A 24,684-nucleotide genomic window follows, 5' to 3' on the forward strand; every position below is an offset into this window, starting at 1 on the left:
TGGACATTGGCTTGAGCATGTTCTGTGGAAGGAAAAACCTGACCGGTCTATAACAACAACCGCTGATGCACTGGCACATTCTCCAAAAGAGCTGTTTGAAATCAGAGGACCCCCAAGCATACTGGAGGTACCATTAAACATGGGCTGTGTGTGCTTCATTTCTCTAACAGGCACTTCACCAAAGATTGAAAACAATCAAGAAAAGCTGGGATTTCCTCCTTCTTGCTATAAAAAACAAATACCAAAGCACTCAAGAGGCCGAGAGGCACAAGACTAACTGCAAAATGGTTAAGCTACCCACACATGTTTCACTGGAGGTTATTCTCAGCCCTTGGGAAGAAATATGAAAGCAAATTTAGGATGACTACACCTGAAAGCACCACCTGACACCTTAACCACTACCTCATCAGAAGCAAGCACCGCAGCCCAGGAGAGCTCCAAACACAGTGCAGCTCAGCACCTGTATGACACATGTTTTACATAACTTTCTTGGAATAAAATGGCTGAAGAATCAAAGGAAATGCTTTGCAAACAACTCACTATGCAATTTTGAGGTGAAATTTTAATTGCACAAAAATAAAGGCCTTTGGCATTATCATTACAAAACCAAGTTTATCTTTGTCCTCTTGCCTTGTTTGAATTGCTCTGGATTGTGCAAGTGAACACATCACCAGGTTGTGCAAGTTCCAGCAAGGTGACATTTATTCAGCAAATAGATTTAAGAAACTGAACTTCTAAAACATCAGATGCATGAATGTAATTGTTTGTTCTCCTGTAATTATTCTAGGCTGTAATTTAAATGCCATCCCTCCAAATACAACTACATAAAAAGAGTTAATTCTGCATCATGTGCACAGGTTCAAAAGGTATTGTTTTCTATAGCTATGGATATATTATCAATACAATCTCATATTTCATGCTGGATGATCATAAAATGCTTTTTAATGAAAATTTTGGGAGCAGAAGCCAAATGGAATTTCACACAGAAACTTCTAATCCAACCAGTGATCTTTACATACATATCTCAATCACACAAAAAAAAAAATCATCTTACCAAAGAGTGCATGTATCATCAGCTAGCTAAACTGACAAACCAACATAAAAGAATTTATTTTAAGTTTGACCATGTATTTATTTTTTACTTACCTTTCTGTGGCTTAAAGCATTTTTTGGCAGTAATCCCCATGCTGTGTCATTTCATAGTTTTTCCATTAAAATTGCCTTTCAAAAGTTTACATGTATGTGTGCATCCACCCCTACAGCACAGCTAAATCTTCTGGATAATCCAGATGAATAATCCAGCAAGTATCACAAAACCCTATAGATTTTAATTGCAGATTTACAGGAGCAGTTTGAGAACAACTGCCTGCATCTTCCTCTGGACCAACACTACAGAAATCTGGAAAGATCTTACTCATCTTGGGCAAATCTAGAAGCTTTTACCATATATGCAGTCAAATTAATCCTTTGGATACCTCAGAACTAATGCATCTCTGAAGGCAAATGCAAGAACACAATTCTGAGATCTTCAACAGTGATAAAGCTTGCCAGTGGCATCGGGTTGAGTTTGATAGCAATGAAACCTGCCTTTAGCCTTGCTCCTTCTCAGTCAAGAAAATGGACATACCAAGCAGTTGCCAAAACAAAGCCAAGACCAATGTTCAACTGCTGCTCTGCTTTGGTTACTGCTATTAATTATGCACAAATTCCTTGAACTTTCAAGGGGTTATGGATACCCTGATGTCCTAGTTTCATTTTGCTGGCACTCACTAAACTTTCAAAGGACTTGCCTGCCTCAGACAGTCTCTTCTGATTTGAAGTTATGTCATTACTATTACTAGGGCAACACGGCAACAAACAGGAAGCCCCAAGGCAAGCAGTGCAGCTCATCCCAGAGAGCTTAGAGGATTATATATGGCAAGGTTTATTTGTGCAACACACACAACTTCATCTGTGACCAACGGGCAGGGGTGTGTTCCCCAACCATACAGAGTGGCTACCTGCAACCAGCAGAAGCCATAATCATGAGGATACTTCTCCGGGAATGCCTGAAGGGAGGATGATGCCAAGCCTATACCATGCTGTCCTCCTCCCACGGCTGGCAAGAGGGTCACAATCTCTCTGCAACTCATCTTGCATAACTGAGGACTGAATTCAGCCCTCAGTTTTTTAGACAGCCAACTGAGCTGAAACACCATTCCTTAAACACAGCAATTTGCCCTAATCACTTCCAAGCAGGTGTGTGTGTTGGCATGTGTGCGAGGTAAAAACAGCCACAGAATCACAGAGTCAGGTTCGGAAAAACCTCCAGGATCATGAAGTCCAACCTTCAAACGCCACCATGTCAACTAGACTACGGCATGAAGGCATAGTCTCGGCACCTATGTCACTATGGCACCTCTTCTCCTGTCACTTGTTGCCCAGGAGAAGAGGCCAACCCCCACAAGGCTGTACCCTCCGTTCACATAATTGTACAAGAGAGCAATTAGGCCCCCCTGAGCCTCCTTTTCTCCAGGCTAAATAATCTCAGCTCCCTCAGTCGCTCCTCATAGGATTTAACTCTCCAGACCCTTCACCAGCTCCACCATCTTTCTCTGCACTCACTCTAGCACCTTAATACCATTCTTGTAGTGAGGGGTCCAGAACTGGACACAGCACTTGAGGACCTCATCACTGCCCTGGTCCCACTGACCACACTATTGCTGGTACAAGCCAGGATGCCATTGCCCTTCTTGGCCACTGGGCACACGTGACCTCATGTTCAGCTGGCTGTTGACCAGGATCTCCAGGTCATTTTCCATGGGGCTACTTTCCAACCTCTTTTTCCCCCAAGTCTGTTGCACTGCCCAGGGTTGTTTTGGATGAAGTCTGGGACTCAGAACTTGGGTCTTGTTGAAGCTCAATCTACACACTTCTCACAACCAAGGTTGCAATTAAGGGGAAATTTGCAAATGGCTCAGCCCACAGTGTTGCACAGGAAATGCAATGGAAATAGAGCACTGGATTTCTTCTCCAGTTGTTTCCTGTTTACATAGCCCAGCACTGAAGAGACCCTATAAAGAGAAACCCCATAATTGCTAAGAGCTCCCCAGGTTAATCAGGTCTGCAAAGAAAGGTCCAGATCATGCTTCATAGGTTGTTCTCTTCTTCTCTTTCTAATTCTCTCCATCCTGGACTGAAAGAAGAGGTTAAAAAATACATAGCCCTTTTCTACATTAAGCAAATTTAGTTTTAGCCACCTTTACACTTTGGAGCCATAAGGAGTGATCCAAAAAGATCAGACAGATACAGAAAATTTCTTTTGGCCTTACAGGAAATGGCAGCTTGAAGTTCTTTACAAATAAGCTAATTTTTTAAGCCTTTGCAATGCTGACCAGGTTTTGGTGACTTGTTTTTTTCTCTGGATTCATTCTCCAGTCTTCCTGCTTATTTCCCTGCTATTTTAAGTGCCTAAACTACACTGAATTGAACTAAATCTAATATAGAATTATGTAATCATTCTAACAACTGAAAAGTACAGGGCTAGCTGATTCATTCATTATGATCTTCTAAAGCGACTTCAAAATTTGCCTTCTGTGAAGACTGTGACTGAGCCTAAAAACATTGCAAACCTGTGATTTTTCTCTCCCCACATAGACACTGAAGTGCAAAGAAGAACAGATGGATCTCTGCACAGTTCTGTAAGCATGGGAATGGGGAAAGAGCATGCAGTGTCTACATGAGTTTGCAGTTTGGGCTGTCCATCATTCTTCTATTGATAATAGGTAGTAAAGGGACAGTATTGTCATTCTGTATTGGACACTCTAGTCTAGTCACATCAACCTGGAAGGTTCCTGCATCACCTTGTGTTACTGAGGAATAGCTTATGTAAATGTTAAGATATTATTTTATCACCTTCTGAAAGATCACCATTTAAATACAGAGTCTGTCTCCATAGTAAACTCCAATGTGAAGTCCTGTGCAGAGCATCCAGATTCCCACACATCACAGGTTGAAGTTGCAATGCTCTCGGGAATTTGGCTACCTGATTTTGCCTTATTTGATCTATCAGAAAATTGGCAAAACACTGCTGTGCCTGTATTTGGTCTGCTACGTCTGTTGTGTAGTAGGACAGTTATTATGGTCCCACCTGTGGAGAGCAAAAACAAGAAACACTAAATAAGAGAAGAGAGCCTTCGTGTTTCAAGGAAAATTATAACTGAACAGCAATTGTATTAGATATTAGCTGTTAGTAGAAAAATATGACTCTAGATAATAACCAAAAGACAACAGTGATCTTTCTCTAGAGAGCTCTTTCTGCAAGGCAAGAACATTACATCTCATTAAAGCCTGTGCTTTTTTCTTATTAAACCTTTGTGCTTTTTGATTCTGGAAGTCTGTACTTGATACTTTATTTCTTACTTAGTTGACTTAGAACTTGGTTCTGATTTATGAATCTACTTGCAGAAGACGACAAATTTAAATGCTGAAAACTCTGCTAATATATTCCAGACCACATTGCTAAAATGACAGAAGTTTAAAAATTAGGTCTTCTAAATTAACCTCTTATCAGACTGAGGAATGTTACCCAAGTAATACCAAAAATGTACTGTACATAACTGAAGAAGTCACAGAACAGTACTATATACAAAAGAACAGTAACAGCATTGTTCTATATTTCACTTAGAAAAAGTAACCCTAAAAAGTTTTAAATCTTCTCTGAATTCAATAACATCAACTTATATGAACTTTAAAATGTACAGGATGTTGCAATTTTAGACCTAGTTCACATTCACTATAGAAAACTAGTAAGAATGTAAATCAAAGATTTTCAATATTCAAAAACTCTAATATGGTTGAAACCTGGGCCTGAATGTTTCACTTTTTGCATGCAGATTTTCTGCATCTTCAGTATGAGATGAACTGGAAGCAGCTTCCAGAGTGAGAGAAAGGATACTACCTCATGCAGGACCATGGCCCAGGCTGGTACCAAGTAAAATGCAATGATATAAAACACAAGAGTACACACCATGCATAGTGAAATGGAAACAGGGGTTATTCCCATGTGTCAGTGACTGCAGGCACAATAAAAACAAAACCATGCTCATTACATCTGCCTTTGAGTGGTGCCATAAAATTGAGATACTGCATGATGCTACTCAAGGATGCCACTATTTCTCTACTCAAGGGTGATAAAACAATGTCTGACATTAGTGTGACTGCAGCCTACTGGATAACACACTAACATTTGGTGAGGAGTCCAAATACAGTTATTTGCCTAACCTGGGTTAGAAATAAGATTACTATTTCAATGCATTTCAGTGTCCAATGGGATAGGTGATTTCACTGAACAGTTACCTACAACAGACTCCTCTCTCTACAAAGCCCTTGACACATTACAGAAGTGTTTATTGCTTCTGCTTACAAGCCAAAGATCAAAAGATATCTTAAGATAAACAGATCGTAACATGAAAAAGTGAGAGGCAAGCCATGAAAGTCATACAGACAAAGCACTGACACCAGGAACCAAAGACTACAGCTTTGGTTAGATGGGTTTCTTCATACATGCCTAATCACTAAATTTAACCAGGGAAAGTGCTGTGTAGCCCTTTATGAACTAATAAGCAGCCAGGAAGAATTTAGACGAATACTAATTATGGTGTATTTATGGAAAACCATAGAATCACAGCATGGCTTATGCTGGAAGAGACCTTAAAGATCATCTATTTCCAATCACCCTGGCTGTGGGCAGGGACATGTTCCACTAGACCACATTACTCAAAGCCCCCTCCAACCTGGCCTTGAACACTTCCAGGGATGGAGCATCCACAGCTTCTCCAGGCAACCTGTTCCCAGTGCCTCATCACCCCCACAGCAAAGAATTTCCTCCTTATATCCCATCTAAATCTACACTCAGTTTAAAGCCATTACCCCTTCTCCTACCACTATATGACTTTGCAAACTGTCCCTCTCCAGCTCTCTTAGAGCCCCTGCTGCTCTAAGGTCTCCCCAGAAACTCCTCTTGTCCAGGAAGAAACAAGTCAAAATCAACCTGTTTTCACAGGAGAGGTGATCCATTCCTCTGATCATCTTCATGGCCTCATTTGGACTCACTCCAACAGGTTCACGTCATGTACCCCAATCAGCACTCCCACGTGGTAATTTGTTGTAATTAAACAAAATTTGTCATGTGCAAGTACCTGAAATACATCCACAGGGTATCAACATCCTCACTGCTTAAGACTCAAGCAGATATAAACAAACACTGAGATGGATTTACTCATAAACCAGTCAAATAAATAAAGTCCAGGATTTGCACACATTACCTGAAGTTATTAAACAATAAAGTCCAAGATCCAAAAAAGTCAGCAGACATGTAGTGCCAACATACACTAAAGAAAACAAGAGACAGAAAAGCTTGACAAAATATTTAGGAAAGTCACATTGGGATAATCTTGTAAGAGAAACAAGTATTCATATGGCCTCGAGTCTCTTCTCGAGTTAGCATTCCTTTATGGTTGCTCATGGTATAGAAAAAACTTGTCCTTATGGCATTAGTGAAAGCTTTGCCTGGGTTTGCTTCCTGAAACACAATAGCAAAAATGCAGCAGCCACAGGTAAAGACTTACAAACTGCTCTTGTAGTTTTCTGATGCCAGCCACAAAAGATGCCACTGGCCAAATGAAAAGTACTCTCTCATTGTGTGGCTACAGCTATACAATTGCGAGTAAATCAGAAAACCATCAATAGTCTTTAGATTAAAAATGAAATTCTGATTCTGTTTTTTTAGAATAAATGTAATGTACATTTAGTTTAAAATCTGACTTAAAAGATCAAAATGCCTGAATCCTGGAGTACCACCAAATCCTATCTAGATTACTTTTTAATCATTGCAAATCAGGATAGAAATTGCCAGCTAGTAGAAGGCAGATTAAATGCTAAAGTAGACTAAAAACTTTGAAACTTAAAACTGAATTAGTGGAGAAGCACTTTTAAGCCTAAAGAAAAGATGTTTAACTAACACAAAAAAAACAAGTGGTGGTTGATACTTATTCTGTTGTGCTTTAGCCAGCAGGATGTTTCTCCCAGGGATTCTGAAGAGGGCTGAAAGCATCTTGCGCTAGGCTTCACTTCAGTGAACAAGGTCGCATGGTCTGTTGGGCAGCTTCTTAGGCCTCCTTGGCTGGTACAATATTTTATGCCTCATTTGAACCAAACCAAATCTTTTTCTTTCTCTCTCAACCAGCCTTCCACCCAATGCCTCTGCCTGGCAGACACATACAGGCACCATTTTCAAAATCAGCCAATGATGCTGCTTACAAGAGCATCAGGCTTCTTTCTGCAGATGGCTTTCAAGTTTAGTCCAAATGCAGCTACAAAGTCTGCATATATTGGTTAACAGTAGCAGAAAGAAATTCATCCAAGTATCTGAGAAATACAGGTACTCTTTCAAAGAGCTGCCAATCTGACACTTCAAAAAGTATCAACATACAATGTAAGCCAATAAGTAGTACTGGATCAAACAGGAATGCTACAGGTCTATTAAAATCATTAAAATTAACAACTTGGACTTAATAACGTCTAACTGCATTACGATGTCACAACAGGCTTGTAGAATAAACAGCTGGAAAATCTGACCTAACTATCCATATAACTAATATATGGATATTTCCTTGACTCTGCCTGCAGCCTAGAGCACCTTCCAGAGGTACACACCTCTTTCTTTATCTTACAGAAAAAGCCAACTCGCCAGGGGAAGGCATATGGCAAAAAACTGAAGGGTCAGCATGGAGGCCAACCAGGGTGGGAGCAGGCCTTTAGGGTTTCCAGGCTACTGGATACTCTGGTAAGGCAAGAAATCCTTCTCCTTAACTCTCTAAAAGAGTGGATTTGAAAGCTGGGTGGCAAAGTCCTGGTTTCCATTTTAAACTCTGCACTGAAGCAGCTTTTCATCCCAGAAATTCACCATCCAGCTGCACAAAGGAACGTAAAACATTACTGGGAGCAGGTGCTGCAGTCTGGAGGTGGATCATCTGTTCCAGCACCACTGCTCACCCAGTCCTGTGAGAGTGTGTCACACTGAAGAAAGAGTTTACAGCTCACCTTAGGCAGCAGAAATTAAGAAATATTTCAGTAGAGCAGACCTCACCAGGATACGCACTACCACTAACTGATAAACATAAGGCATCATTATTAAAGCCCTCATATTATTGTCTGTTCTGGAACTGGCTTCTGTTCACTTGGGCAATATAAATCTAAATATATTACTTACAAATGGGTCATGCTAGATGCTCTTTGCCAGTAAGTATAACACAAATTCAGAGGAAGCTGGGATAGAGAAGATGGGCTAATTTAACGCAAAACAAAAGCTCTGCTCATCATTTAGTTCTCACTGTATGGGTTCAAGGTGCCAGGCACTGCTTTTGAGACTCAGTAAAAACAAGTGGCTTTCAGAAGGATTTGGACAATTTTTTTCTCTTTTTTTGAAAAACTTCTGCTTTATTGCCCCACACAATGTACTGCAGATGTTCCAAAGCTTTATCCCACTCCAGTGGAGTCTGGGGAAGTCCATGGCAGATGGTAGGGCTGTATTTCTGCTACTGGGGCAGTGGATTTCAGGCATACTGCATGCCCCTCCAAGTGAAAGCAGACTGTAGCCTGCTTTCTCCTGTCAAAGGGATTGAGAAAAATGCATTAACAAGTGTACAAAATTATATGTAAAAGCACACATTGTCCTGATACTGTTTGAATACATACTCGGTCCATTATGTATTCAGAATCAATGACAAAAATGTAAATGCTCAAGTGAGTAAAGCTGGGCACAAGTCCTCAGCATTGCCACTGAAATGCCTGGAGGGCTTTCAGAGCTTGATTCAAGGATCTGACAGTGATTTCCACTATGAATAAACAGATGACAGAAGATACCAGAGAAGCTGCATGTTTAACTCCCTCCAGCACTTACAAAAGTCACAATCAAAAATGCCAAGATTTTTCTGAAGTTTCTGTTTGCAAATGCTAAATATCACTGATCTCACTGAATCTGGAATACTGAAACCTGCAAAAAGAAATCCTATAAATACTGTCTAACTTGAGAAAAACAATCATGCCTAAGAAGAACCAAAAAGGCAGTCCTTTCCAGGCTAAAGCTCCTCAAAGTGTCCAGGCACTCAGAAGCCTGGCTCTGCTCAGCTGCTGATGTGCAGAACCAGCACAGAGAGGCTGCAGCTCCAACTCAGGGAAGGTTTCAAAGGCACCATGGAAGCTGAATTCCTCTTGGTGATGTTGGGGAGCGCCGTCTGTCAGCACCTAGACTGACACAAAAGTGGTGAGCAGGAAGGAGAAGGAAGAGAGGCAAACAACATGTTTTGTTTACAGCAATGCTGCTGTAAGGTGGTGCTGTGTGGTATGATCTTATGGGAACTTATACATAGTGCTCTTTGAACCACGAGGAAGAAGCTGCTAATTAGTTTCCCGGTAATTGGCCATGCAGTGTCCTTGCATGAGGACTATGTGAATACACTGAACATCATCTGATTAAAACAAGAGAAAGGAGCATCATGTGATGACAACTTAATGAGATGGGCTTCAAACTAGAGCTAAACAAGCTGGACAAGAAAAATAAATGGTGGCTTGTTTAGAAGCCATCAAGAAGACAAGATAGTTGCAATCACCTGTGCTACTCATACAAAAAGCTTAGGAGACTGGGATTTAAAGGGAAAGAACTTGAAGATATAATGTCCTTGTATACTAACCTGAATCCTCAAACATTTTAGGACCATCACTTAGGATCACTGGTATTTGAAAAGACGTGTCAGAAATGAGCTGTACCTCCAGAAGTATATGGACATTGCATATCAAAAACAGGCACTCTTTGAAGTGGCAAGAGACATGGACACTAAATGGCTCTGGGTGAGAGATTGGAAGTGGGAAAGCACGCTGGGATGTGAGGAGGCAGGGCTGCTGCAGCACAGCTGGTGAAGAGCAGCCAGATGAAGCCCTTCCAGGAGCAAGCTACAACCAGGGCAGGGTCTCTGATCACCCATACTTGTCCTAGAAAAGCAGAATGGTGGGACGCAGAAGCTCTGCTGACATTCTTAGCCATGCCCATGTATGGCTCCCACTTAGAAAATGTAGCAGACAGGCTGCCTGTGTTAGAGTCTTCTGCAGGTGAAACACGAGGCTGCTCACAGGCCATTCACTGAAGAGCTGGACTTGATGGCTCTTATGGGTCCATTCCAGCTCAAAATACTCTGTGATTTTGAATTTGAATTCATTGTCCAAAACAGTTTGGGCAAGCAGGGCTTGAAGAGACAGCAAGACTGAATGCAGGTGGTGGAGTGAAATGCCAGGCAGTGATGCTGGAGATGGCCCTGCCCAAGAGCAGAGTGTCCCTGCACTCCTTCCCATGCCAGGGGTCTTCAGACCCCCGTATTTCGTTGCTGTTATTCACTTGTGGGTGAACGATATTAATGTATGTATCCAAATGTAAATACCTCCCACCGACACAGGAGCCAAACACAAACATGATGATTATACAGTGTCTGGGACACAGCCCTAGTAACAGAGATAAAAATCAACACATCCAGGGAACAAGAAAGAAAAGGCAGTGCAAGAGTGAGTCAGCAAATGTAAGCAATATGTTAGTCAGGCAAGCATTTCTGAATGCACCACCAGGCTGCTCACGCTGCAAAGTCACAGCCCTGATAACCTGGAAGACCATCCTGGTGTGAGGGCCCCCATCCTTTTGCAGAGGGACCTCTAAATTTTCATACCGCTTTTGGGAAGGCTTTAATGTAGATTTTTTCCACTGCACCCACCTTCCCCCCATCCTTAAGCCTGAGAGAGGAAAAAATCTGTGTCATGTTTAGAAAGACAGAGATGTGAGCATGGAAATCTGGCAAAGCAGAGGAGGCTGGCTGTGTCAGGTGTCACAATAAAGGCTGCAGGTTTCCAGGATTAGCCCGGTCACTTTGCAGGCCATGAAATGCTCCACCGAGCCTTTTTAGCCTGTGGTTTGGCTCTTCCTCCTGCCAGCCTGCTTTTCTGCAAAAGAAGCGACTGAGTGCCTTAGAGCACTGCCATGTCCCCATCAGTGCTGAACCTGTGCAACTGCCACGGGGAATGGGACTGCACCGCTCCTCTCTGGGGCCACACACATGACAACCCACTGCACAGAGTCCAAGGGACACAGCTACAGAAAACAGTGAGGGGCAAGAAAAGGCGAGGCACAAAGCCAGGAAGTTTTACAGAAGTCACTGGATTTCACGTCATCAGCAAACTTATTGCAGTTTTTCTGATCTAAATCCTCTTGTTCCACTACTTTGAAAATGCAAGCTCTAATTAACTCACATGCTGGTGCCTAAAGGATACTTGCTTTTGTAAATGATATTTATAAAGCAAGAGCTATTTAATACCTGCTTAACATATATCCATAACCTTCAGAACGTCTCCTATGAGTCAACACAGCCTGACTTCAAATGACATCTTTCCCCTTTCTGTTCTGTAAGGCTTTCGGCAGTGTACAGCCACTACCCCAGAACACGGCAGAAGGCAGCCTAAGCTGCTGCTCATAATAACTCGTTCAGCACTGGGTAGTTTTATGCTGGAGGAGGAGCACTTGCACCGAGAGGATTGCATCTAAGCCTGTCTCTGGGAAACAAGCCCTTTTCAGTTTAGTCTTCATGCTTTCTAGTGATCTCCCATACTTAATCATTTACTCCACAGCCAGATCCTGCATTTAAAACTCTTCACTGGTATTTCTGCAGGAAGCTTGTGGGATGGTGGCTTAGTCCAACTTCAGCAGCACTCAGATTTCTGTCTGCACCAAAGCTACAGGTAATCGTAGAACCATCTCATTACTCATCCACAAAAATTTACATTCTCTTCCCATTCCCAACATAGATATGCCTCCCACTGATTTGGATGAATCCCAGGCCCCAATTTTAATAATGAAGGTCCTTGACAGTCTCTAGCTCTCCGGATGGGTGCCTTACCCACTCACTAAATGAAGCAGGTTGAGCAGGATAGCCTAGGAACCACACCACAGGGCATCATCACAGCAGGCCGTGGGATCCAGTTAGAGAGGGATGTTTGTTCAGTTCACAACTTAAGAGTGTTTATCCCCACTCATGCAGCCATAATGAAACAGCTCAGACTGCACGGGTACAACGTTTGGGCACACGAGCACCTGAGCATAGATGCCACCATGAGTACTACCTAGGACACATCACCTCCATGCCGTGCTTCCTCCAGGACTGCTTTCAGGACAGCTACACAGGCAGCCTCCAGGCAAGGCAGCTGGAGCTCTGTGGTAGTTTACTGCCTCTGCTGGCCCCTTCCACTCTGCCACAGGAGATCACAGTCCCAGGAGGAGTCATGAAATGCAGCTCAGTTTACCCAGCTGTGGCAGTGCTTCCACATGTGCAGCATGGGGCCAAAGTTCAGCCCTGGGAAGCTACTCCACTGCCAGCAAATCCAAAGCATCCCACCCAGGTATCATCCCCTTGTGCAACCTGGCTGACCAGGAGGCTGTCCCTTTTGCCTCACAGACTGGCTGACATTCAAGAGGGAGCAATTGGTCCAGCAGCCAGGAAAAATGCATTATGGTACCAAGTTTATGTCTGTACATGCAATAGGAGACTCTCCAAAGTTTTGGGAACCAAAGTATTGCTTTCTTTTACTGTCACACAGGACTTGGGAGCTAAGATGAGAGACCTCTGCTGAAAGGCAGTGGAAATGGTAATTTTCATTTGGGAAGACTTACAGCTGCAATGGCTTCAGGCAGCTCTCAGAGCAGCCCTCATGGCTGTGCGGATCCACACTTTCAAGGCATCCTTCCTGTTCTTAGAAATGCTACATTACAGAACTTTGTGCCATTAAAGCATCTAACTCACCAGGAATTTGACTGTGGGATTCTGTCTTGATCTTAGCAAAGGGAAAAAGGAATCTTAAAATACTACAACTCTTCATGGCAATACAGTGAACACAAGTGTCCCTCTTTCAAGATGTATAGCTATTTTACAACATGAGAACTACCTGAAACTCCAAGTCAAAACTCATTCTTGAAAATTTAAACAAGGTAAGTTGGTTAAAGATGTCTGAAGCCAAATTTGTATCCCCTGTAAACAGATACAACACTATCTAGTTTATGGAAAGGAGTCTAACTCTCCACCAATAAATATGGATCGTAACTAAGGTCATCAGGACACAGCCTGTAAAGACAAAATGCTGGACCACAATCATAAAAGCACAGGCAAGATACCTGTGGTCTGTCAAAAATGTCCCTCGATCCTTTATGCCATTTTATTGGAAGCAATGAAAACTGGTCACAGTACCTGCAACAGAGGCACAGCAAAGGACCACCCTCAGCAACTTACACACTTAGCATGCCTACCCCAGAGCCACCAGAATTTATATGGGAAGATGCTCCATGGCACCCCAAGAGCTGAAATCACAAGAACTGCTAAGCCAAGAACATTTGGAAAGCCTGAGGTCAAAATCTGCATTCCCAGCTTTAATGCCGATACATGATCAATGCTAACAGATCCTGTTTTGTTACCCTCATCCAATTTTCCTCTCCATCAATGGCGTGCCACTACAGAAAGCAGAGAAAGGAGCTCTGCTTGTTCACCCCACAATAAAAAGCTGTGGTAGCTCTTCCAGTTATGATTTCTCTCTGATCTCCAGATTGCCCATATTATCAGCCTGGTGCATTTTTTTCTAAATGTAGGCACAACTTCTTTTCTCTTCATTTTCTCCTAACATCTTTTCCAATTATTCCATTTACAGTAATGACCATTTCAAAATATGTGAATTGTCATAATTGTTTTACATACCAGATGCTACATTACATTTAGCCAACACACATAAGTTTAGGAACTAAATCTTTTACACTGAAGCCAACTGCCATTTTACCGTGGATGACTTTAGTATTTTTCCACTTAGTGACTGGGAAGTGGCTTTTAAGAGAGGGTCCTTTTACACCAGTATACCATGGGGCTGTGGAAAGGTACAAGCAGGTACTCTTCCTTGGTTATTATTGCCTTATTCTAGAAACCAAGTGATTTTATTAGAAGATGGCAGTGGGAGTACCCTGATGCAGTGTTTTTTACGCTCAGCCAGAGACAGCTCAAGGCCAGGCCTGTGCTGCCCAGCTCACCAGCCCAACATCAAAATATGCACCAGCTGTTTCCCACCATGCAGGGTGTTCTGCAGAAACATCCAGGCCCTTCCCCAGCCAGCTGGGCTGCTGACTTAACTGCTCCTAAAGGGGAAAAAGATATACACAAAATGAAAGAGGAATGGGAAAGGGTGGGAGAAAGTTAAAACCAAATAGGTACCTGAAAAAAGAAAAAAATGCATTATGGGGGAGAAGAAGGAAGAAGGATCAGGAGAAATAACTATGGTCTAGTTTGCTCCCTGAGTCTCTACATTTGGAAAGAGAGGGAGTGGTTTTACAACAAAACTTAGTTCTCTCAGCTGCCCACTTCCTGATGACTCAGACACCTCACATAGCAGGCATCTGTGGTCAGACAAATGCCATCACCAATGCCTGCAAGATGCTCCTAGGACCTGACTGAGTGATCAGTAATAAAAATTGTCTGAATCATCAAATACCAGAATCTCGGACATTAAACAAAACATCCCGAGCAGGATCAAAAGGCATCACATGTGGAAGGATCTGGGAAGCGCACCCACTGTAACTACTATCTTTTCTCAGGGGCACCATTACACAAGGACCACTCTCACAAACATCAGGGGACTGCTTTTTGGAATCCTTCTTTCAGCAAAATGTTTTCCTTTATTTCCTAAGAAGTGTGAGCATCCTCAGTACAACAGCCTTGAGTCACTCAGGCTCCAAGAGCTACAATAGGAATAGCTGGTGTTGATCCTATCTTTCAAACAAAATTTTTAAATTTTTCATGATCTAAGCACTGATATAGGAGAGGAGCTCTTGGAAAATGCTGGAAAGCTTATGTGAATTTCTTATATAAAACCGCATATGCATTTGAGTCCTGATGTTAGAAGTTAGTGAACAAAGACACTGAAGATTCCTTTCAGTGCTATAACATTACTTTTCTTCATGGTCTTTGGCTGTTTGGAGCCATTCTCTTCCCAACAGAACAGAAGCAAAACTCCCCACTGGGTCACAGAGATGGTGGCAATGTAGCAGCACAGATCTGGCTGTCACAGTCCAAGCAATAATTTGCTTAAACTTTTAAAAAATAGTGAGTTTTGTCTGCTTGCAGTACTAGTCTTAAACGAAACCCAAAATTAGGGGCAAGACAAGAGTTTTTCATTGCATCCATGGGCAGTGCCTTGCCCAGAAGGCATCTTGCCTAGTATGAGACTCCCAAGCAAGATTTAAAAAGAATTATTTAAATCTATAGTACTTACAGAGTTCTAAAACAACAAATAATGGCATAACAAAATAATCTGATCATCTGTGTACATTGCCATTTCAAGAGTTTTGGTCACACAACTTCCAGACAGTTGTGTGACCAAAAATAGTATTTTCATTATCAGACGTGATCAAAATAGGATATTTAAGCACACAGGAGCAGTCAGGGCAGATCAAAGGTTGAATTAGGCAGTATCTTGTTTCAGACAGTGCCAACAGCAGTATTTTGTAAAAGCTTATAATGGGGAAATGCCCTCACAAAATAATGTAAAGATAACCTTATGCATCCTGAAATACTTCAACCTGCTAAACAACCTGTTTCATCATGAGTCTGAAATGAAAGCTGTACACTCTCATCAGCAGCTCCACTCAGCACATCTTCACAGCTTCTCCTTTTACCTAGGAAAGGCAGTGAAATCACCCATGGGTTTGGCTGGGTTTGGACTAGATGCTTATGAGCATGGAAGATGCCATGAGCACATGGAACAGGACGGATCCTTGTCCACAGCTGGGACCAGGGCTGAGGTACAACAGGGTCCAGGGCAGCCGGCAGCCGCAGAGCTACTGTGCCAGCAGAGCAAAAGTCTTTGTGAAAGTTGAGGTAGACAAGAGCATCTAGGCATCCATGTGCTGGACAAAACAGCTTGGAGTTTTCTGCTTGGCTGTCAAACCAAGGTGAGTGAGGAAACAAGAAGGAATTGAAATGCAAGGTATCTACGTAATCTCCTGCTAATAACTAACATTTCTTTTGCTTGTGACCTGCAAAGACATGGAAAAGGAGTTGGACAGCCAGTTCCACCAGGGAGAACAAAAAGGAAGACAAGTTACAGCTTTCAGCTGCCTGGAGATGATGTATGTTGGCAACAACAAAATTCCCAATTATGTTTACAGAGGACCTGCATACAGAAGAATCACATCAGGAGACTTAGAGGGTAAAGTCCCAATTAAAGCTAAAAGGAAAATCACATAAGGAAAAAGACAGATCTCTAAACATTTGCTAATAAACCCACTATCTGAATGGTGCAGTGCAACAACTTTGGCATCCCACTTTTGTTTATACTTAGGGGATTTTACTGCTATCTTGAGTAGCTCTTAATGGCTCTAAATAATTTTTTTAAAAAGAAAAAAAAAAAAAGAGAACTGAAATCCAGGAAATTAGTCAAAAGATGAGAGTCTTCTTTTTTCAAAAATTAACTTGGCCCATTGTTTCTTCCCCTTAAAACATTAAATGGCACTCCCTGGGATTGCTCTTTCCAAGTGTATTTATACTACTTATGGCTCAAGACATATAGAGCAGACATTTGGCCTTAATAACACTCTTGACTGACCTTAAGTTTTATGTTCAGGGGTAACTGAGGCCATCAGATACCAACATCAACACATTCAATCTGATGAGCTCACAACCTGGATGACGTCCAATTCATTTTTTACTCAGTTTGCAGACTTCACACACTGAAACTAATTACCAACAAATTTTAAAAATTCTATTTAAAAGTTATCATCAGATGTTGATGCCTGACGTCGTATTGGACTATTTGAAGGAAAGTTCCTTTCATAAATTTGCAATTAAAAATGGTCTGGACTTTTGCAGTTTAATCCCATGATACCAACACTAAACTGTCTTGCCTCTAATATTACAGCAACTCTTCTCAGTCCTTGGTTACCACATTCAAGGAGACAAACTCTGCCCCATATCCTTGGCAAGAACAAAGTATTCTTTGCTGCTAGTACAAGTGTAAAGGTGCATAGCAGTAGTGTAAGACCAGCATGTTTTCTGTACTGCTTTACTGTAGTTACATACAGGTCTTACCACCTCAGGATCACCTTTGCGACATGGCAGAAAGTAATTATTCCCTATTTCACAGCAGAGGAACTAAGGCACCTGACTGATGCCCAGCTTCTAAAAAGTGGCTATGGCTGCCTTCAGTTTGAAGTCAGGCTCTCCACATCCTCAGAGATATCATTCCCCTGCATGCTATGCACCCCATAAACCACTGCCTGCGCTCCGCAAGGTCCAGCTCCCCTGGCATGAGTTAAACCACTGACTTGCATCTCCCCCTCTTCTTCCCCACTCTGAACACCACCAGCTCTTCCCACAGGAGGTCAAAGACTGCCCAGCAGATGCAAGCTCTGCCCATCATTTCATGGCATGTCTGCTCTGTGGTACCTGGGCTCCTTCTCCAGGCAAACTGAGGCCACGTTGTTTTTGGAGTCCTTCCACCTTGCTCCTAGTATGTAAATAAAATTCACACAAAAAAAGGTTTGTGTCCTCACAAAAGTCAACAAGTCTTGCAACTGACGGTTTGCAACAGAGCACATAGTACAAGGCACACCGTGAAGGGCAGTATCAGGTGCCATTGCTACTTTGGCTCTGAATGCAATCATAATATTTGCAAACCTTGCACACAAACTGATACAATTTTCTCCTTCTATTAGCCAGGGTGCAGCCACTGCCTCACTGTTTCTTCCTCTGTTGACAGCTTGAGAAATGTTTACCTGGCTGTCCCTGTAGAGCTTCCCATGGGGCTGCACCAGCATTCCCCAGTGAATCCAGGAAGCCCCAGGAGATGTGATGCTGGGATGCACACAGGAACAGCACAGCTTGTAGTAGCAGCAGTCTGGGACACTTTGGTGATGGGGCAGCACTGCAGAAGACAAAACCCTACCACTCCAACCCAGGGCAAGGCTCAAGTGGGCTTACAAAACTGTTGGTAAGAAAAAATTTACTGGGTAACACTACAGAGGTAATGTGGTTACACAAATATCTCACATGTTGGTATAGCCTAAGCCAGTGAAAAATTTATATTTCAGACTAATTTACAGTTAAAAATAATGTTTTAATCTCTGCTATTTTCCATGAAAAGTAAAAGCAATTAAATTCTTAACAAAGCTTTCCAAAAAGTCTTTTGGATCATCCACATCCTTGAATGTCATATTCACTTCTAAAGATGATAGCAAGCTCCTAAACTACTCCTGGCTCCACTCCTATAAGTTTATTATTCCCAGAAGTATGTGGTGTTTCACAAAGTAGAAGAGAAGTTGTCACTCTCAAGAGGTTTAAAATGATGGAAGCAACATGATGACTGATACATTCGTACTCTAGGAGCAGAGGTAAACAAAAGGCTAATGCCTATATTTCAGTGGAAGGCTGACTCAAGAAGACACTGATGTTTTTATCTTCAGGATGACATTTTGGTGGCCACCATATTTTAAAAATTTTTCTTCCCCAACTCATGCAGACAGAAAACACCTGAACTCTGAAAGGACATCTACTGTTATTCCTCATAGACTCCATTCTTTTTTTTTCAAAGAGCCAAAACCCTGTGATACTCCAAAGCATCAGGGTTTGGCTCAAAAAAGCCTGCAGGATGAAATAAAGGCAAAGAAGTGGGATCCTCTAATCTCTGCCATGCACTGGTGGCTCTGTCAGCTTTACGGCCAGTTTGCACAAGAAAGCAGGAAAAATCCCGTCTGGAGAATGACATGTGGAGGAGGCAGGCTAAATGTCTGGGCCAACCAAATTCTGCTCAAGTCAAACAGTCTCTCTGCTCAAAAGAACCAGTTCACATCTTCCCTTTGAGTCCTTGCTGCAGCACAGAGGAAAGTACAGGGTGACTGCAGCATCCCTCTCTACATCCTTCACTTGGCATCTAGCAAGAACTCGGGGGGGGGGGGGAAGGGTGGGGAAGTAATTTACATCAGTTTTTGGCTGCTACGCACATATGCCTGGAGAGATACGCTCACAGCCTCTCACTCTTGATTTCTGCATGAGGTAAGAGCAGCTTAAGTGGATGAGGAGAGCTTGTTCTGCATTTAGGAAACAAACCTGTCTAGGACGATGGTGCTTGTGTGAATTATTAAAAGGCAAGTGCATTTACAAATCCAAATTAGCTGACCCTCTGCCCTTCCACATTTATCTCTAGTTTTGACTTCAAAGAAAATCACACCAAAGGACAAATTTCTCCCAGCACTGGTTCCATTTTCTGCCTCTGTCACATAAAAGTTTTGGTAACAAAAGGTTAAAAATAACTTCCTGCACAGATGTTTTCTTTCAAATACATAAACAGTTATCCTCATCTAAGGTCCACTAAGTTGATTTCAGAACTGAGCTGTCAGATACCAAAAAATTCCCTGCAGTCCTTATGCAGTCCTTCTCTCTTTACTGAATCATTACTTCAGGTAATGATAACAAAACCAGCCAGTTTCTGCAGCAAAGCCCAGCAGCATACTTAGGAAATAACCAGTTTCACTTTCATCCTGCTAGTCCTCTTCCCAGTACTACTACCTGTGAGCATGCTGCCAGCTGCCAAGGGTTAAACCACGGCTTCTTAGGAAGCAAAACAGGAGAGGAATGAGAGAGAGAGAAGTGAGGAGAGCATGCCCAGGGCAGCAGCTGGCAGGAAGACACCAGGCAGGAGCAGGGATGTCCGGAGCGCTGCAGCAGCCGGCGGAGCAGCAGAGGAAAAGTTTCTGTGATTTTAGGCAAGCCCTGGTGTGACGTCAGCTCTCCCAGATAATCTCAGCGCGGTCGGCACAGGCCTCCTGCCTCCCCATTGGCGAGCCCCTCGTCAGCAGACATCTGAAGATAATTATTATTGGCCAGACAATTATAACAGGAACGACTGTCACTTCGTGCTGCTGCCTGAACCTGGTGCTCTGCAGCACGATGGAGAAGGACTCCGGCGGTCACTACTCCATCCAGGCATTTCTGTCACTTTGCCTTTCCTGAGCACCAGCCAGCTTTTTGCTGCCTCACTGGCTGCAGCTGGGAATCAGGATCTCAGTGCTACAACACTTTCTGCTGCATGTCTGACAGAACATCTGTGAATTTTCTCCACAAATATTAATATACTTACCCACAAGAAATATAGGACTAGAGTTGCATTAATTCTCCTGCAGCAGTTTAAAGAAAAAAAATCCTTTGCAAACCATTTACTTCATATCACTTCCCTCTTTGAAGAAGTTTGGGAGGAGGTGCTGAGAGAGTTTGATTTGAGAAATCATTTAAAGCAATTATTTTAATAAACATTTGACTTAATCCTGAACATACTGAAATCACACCTCACATGATTTGAGCACAACATGACAATATCTTAAAGTGATACTGTATTTTACATGCAAAGCTCCTCCTTGGCACTATACTTAAACATGTATCAACAACAGCTTTCCCACAATATAAAGTATAAGGAGTTTCATGAGAGTAAACAGACCTGCTGTTTTTTAACCTCCTGAAATCCCACCATTGTTAATTTAGGGAAGGCAACTAATTGGCAGCTCTTATCATCAGAGACCAGCAGGCTGCAGGTCCATCTTTGCAGTCTCCAAGCTGCCTCCCTGCATGAGAACCAGGCAGTCTGAGGGCTGTACTGTAAAGGTGTAAATATAAAGCCAGGCATTCAGGGAGGCATGAAACCCATCCGCTCATAAGTATCAGGCAACAGACTATTCATTTCTCCTCAAAAACAGCACCCTCTTTACAGCACTGCTAATCCAGGCCCAAGCTTTAAAGAGGTCTCAGTGCCATGCATGTTTCAGGATGGGGTCCTCCATCTAGTGAAGCAGGACCACCTGGAATGAAGCAAGGAGGAGCTCATTCACTGCCATTAGACCAACAGACCCTCAGATGGGATTTTCAGGGGCAAATGGCAGTAAGGAAACAAGCCCTGGGATGGGAAAGAAAAGACTGGGTGCCAACTACTGGTGAGGGCAAAGGACATACACTTGCCCCAGGGAGTGATGAAGCTCGGAGGAGGCTCAAAGGACCAAGGCAAAGAGGGGCAAGCCTCAGCTGAACAGAACCAGACCTTGCACCATGATCCTTCCTGACCAACCATACCAGCACCTAGGGCTGTATGCCACTACCCCTAGGCTTTGAGTTCAAGCTTTTCCAGCTTTAGGCTTACACAGTTTTAATTAAAAGGGCATGATGGTGCTTTAACCAGCTCAGAACTCAGAGGATATGTAAAAGGATTCACATCCATCCTCAAACTAGGCTACATCTTCATATGCAACCTAGTTAGACATTTCAAAATCCAAAAGTCAGGGTCAATTCCATTCCTTAGAGCCAATTCATGCCCCCTAACACCCCACAGCCTTTTTTTGTGTGTGTGCATATTGTAAGGTAACAAGACATAGTTCTGAGATGAGTAAAATAGCAAATGCCACACCTACAGAATTTGTTTACCTTCATGTAAGACATTGTAATAGTATTGCACCCTGATTTAAATAACAATTACAGTAGAAAATCCTGCCACAGTCTTTCCTTAAGCATGTCCCCCACTCTGTCTTCCTGCTCAAAGAGCAAAGGAACATGTTTTTCCCTACGTACTACTACTACCTGACAACTTCATCTCGGATGGCTCTTATGTTAAGGATGTGTACATTAAGGCTACACCTACGAAGTGCAGGAGCCATGTACTCTGCCATTGATGTCTGCATACACAAACCTATTGAGTCATCCTCAAGGAAGTAAAAAAAAGTGCTATATTTTACCAGTTCAGCTCCCTGCAAAACCCAAATGCTTGAACAGGACCTGTTTCACTAAGCAAGAGCGTTTCTTCAAGATAAAAATGTACAATTTAACCTGAAACTTGGAAAAGTCTTCAGCAGCATTTTTAGGAAAAGCCTGCCACAACAGAGACCTCGGAGGGCACAGCTCTATTTAATGCCCAAAAACATTCCCAGGACACAGGAAGATCATTCTCCTTCACTTTCACAAGAATCAAAGACATAAATTCATCAGTTCCCTCAGAGAAGGTGAAACTAGACTGAAAAGCATGCAGATATGTATGATTGCGCCTCTCTAGCTGTACAGCAGCAGTGTAACACTGACAGTCTCCTCCTCTGAACCAGGAAAGTGGAAGCCCAGCGTTACGGAATCCCAGCTGACAACCTCTGCAGCACATGAAACTGCCAGAGAGATTTCAATAACACTGCTTGGTATTTATGTGGTACCTGACATCTTTAAGGCACTTGGTAAACATTACTTAAGTCATTAAAGCACCTCATAAGGGCACTTCAGCCTTATTACCTCCCACTCCCCTGGTCTTTCTTTGCTGGGGAAACTGAGGCCTAGGAGAGGTTATGTAATGTTCCCAAGGTCACATCATGAAGCACAGGAGACTCAAGGAGAAGATGCAGGAGTGCTAGTTGCTAGGCATGTTCTTTAAAATAAACTGTATCTCTCCTGGGTTATTTGATTATTATATATACTCATTATCAATCCCTCCATCCTCTTTCACCAGCATGTCCTATTCTGATGCCAGTTTTCTTCTGGAACATAGACAGAATGGGAAGCATCCAATACTCCCAGCCCAAGAATATCTATGTGGACTCCTTTCTCCTGAATGAGTGACACTAGGCACCCCTCAAGAGGTGATGAGCTCACCTGCAGAACAGAGGGAGACATACATGCACTTAAATGGTAATTCTAATTATACTGCCCAGACAAATCACTAAAGGATTCTAGCACATCCCTGGCTGAGATCCACCTAGGATCCTGGACCATTCTGTTCTACAAATGTAGACACCAAAGCCTGGGCCCAGAGGCAGTCCTGTACTACCACTGTCCCACGAGGGTGGCATGGGGAAGGTCCTCACTCAGGAGCTCCAAAGGGCACACAGCCATGCCAGGGGAGGGCAATGCAAAAGCTGGGGGCTAGCTGGAGAGAGAGACCACAGGAGCAGCAGAAAGGGCAAGACTGGGCTCTAGGAGAGGGTGGTCAGGGACAGTGCACCAGCAAGGCACAGGTGAGTGGGGGCAGATTGTGAACACAAGGCCCGTGCAGGTGGACAAAGCCAGGACAAGGACTGGGGCAAGGTGGGCAAGTGTCATCGAGATCCCGGCCCCGAGGACAGCTCAGAGGGCCCCGCGGAGGGGAGAAGAGCAGCTGGGGCGCTCTCTCCATCCTCGTCTCCCTGCTACCGGCCAAGGCCCAGGGATGCCCCCGGGGCAGTGCCTGGCAGAGAGCAGCCTGCCGGCACAGCCACTCCCCTTCGGCGGGCCAGGCTGTGAGCGTGGGTCCCTATGCGGGGCCGTCAGGCTCCGGCTCGCCGCCACCCGGGAAGCCCCGACGGGTCCACGAGCAACCCCGGTCCCACCGCGGCTCGGCTCGCCCCGGCTCCCCGGCCGCACGCACACGCCGGGAAAGTTAATAACCGCATGGCTGCAAATGAAGTTTAATACGAGCTGGGGGAGGGGAGGGGAAAGGCAAAGGGGCTCCGCGGGGAGCGCGGGCAAACGCGCAACTTCTTTGAACGAGGCTGCCGCTCGGGGAGCGGCAGGGTCGGGCAAGGATGGAGGCGAGGGAGGCCGAGGGCAGAGCCGGGGCACGTGTGCGGCTCTGCGCCGCCGGGCCAGCCGGGGTGCGGCGGGAGGGGGCGGCGGTGGGGCTCGGGCCCCACAGCGCACCACACCGCGCCCGCGGCGGGATGCTCCGGCCTTGTAGACCCCGCCCGGGCGCGCAGGTAGCCCCGGCGGCAGCGCCCGTGTGCCCGTGCACGGCGGCGCAGAGCCGAGCCGAGCCGCACCGCGCCGGCCGGGCGCAACCCGCGCACCCGGATGGGCTCAGCGCCTCCCCGATCCGGCCGAGCGGCGGGGCCCGGGGACGGCACTCACCAGTTCTCCTGCATCCACTGGATGGCCGCATGCTCGTTGAACTGCTTCTCGAATTCGTATTCCTGCAAAGTCAACACTGACATGTTCATTGGCCCGGTGGCTGCGGAGCCGCTCCCCGCGCCGAGATGCTGCCTGCCGCCGCCTCGGGAGCCGGGCCCCTGCGCGCCCGCCGCCGGAGAGCCCCCGCCTCTGGCCTGGCCCGCCCCGCCTCAGCGGTACCCCGGGTTTAGCATAGCTCCGCTCCCCTCCGCGCCTCTCCTCCCGGGCCCGCCGGTCTCCTCCTCTTCTGCGGCCGCCGCGCAGCGCCCGGGGGCGGCGCGGTCTTAGTGCCCGCCCGCCGCCGCCGCCGCCGCCGCCGCCGCCGCCCGGGACACCCGCCTCCCGCCGCCCCTCGCACAGCCCTGACACTCCTCCGTAGACCGCGCCGGAGCTGCGCTCATGGCAGGGAGGAAACCCCCCCCCCCACACACACCGCAGGCTGTCAAAAATGGCTACAAAAATAGGAAGCCCCCACCCTCGTGTTGAATCCATGCCGCAGCGCCCTGCGTGCCCTTGCCGGCCAGCCGGGAGCTAAAAAGCACAGGCTCGAATTTAGCCAGAAGGGCAGACGCATACCCTCCCCCAGAAGAAGCCTACACACCCCGGACGTGTCCTTTTTTGCATTTAGATCCCAGCGCACCTGCTGCGA

The 24,684-nt window shown here is 44.6% G+C and overlaps 1 protein-coding gene across 1 annotated transcript in view; it reads right to left on the bottom strand.

Moving 5' to 3' along the window:
- Positions 1-24,269, bottom strand: part of ELOVL6 (ELOVL fatty acid elongase 6) — a 75,294-nt gene extending 51,025 nt beyond the window's left edge. Inside the window, exon 1 of the mRNA XM_059844269.1 lies at positions 23,997-24,269. Within this exon, the coding sequence (XP_059700252.1) occupies positions 23,997-24,085 (89 nt within the window). The 5' untranslated portion in view covers positions 24,086-24,269. The remainder of the gene's footprint in view (positions 1-23,996) is intronic.
- Between the last annotated feature and the right edge of the window lie 415 nt (positions 24,270-24,684).

The sequence above is a fragment of the Haemorhous mexicanus genome, chromosome 4 (assembly GCF_027477595.1).
Source record: "Haemorhous mexicanus isolate bHaeMex1 chromosome 4, bHaeMex1.pri, whole genome shotgun sequence".
Taxonomy (NCBI): domain Eukaryota; kingdom Metazoa; phylum Chordata; class Aves; order Passeriformes; family Fringillidae; genus Haemorhous; species Haemorhous mexicanus.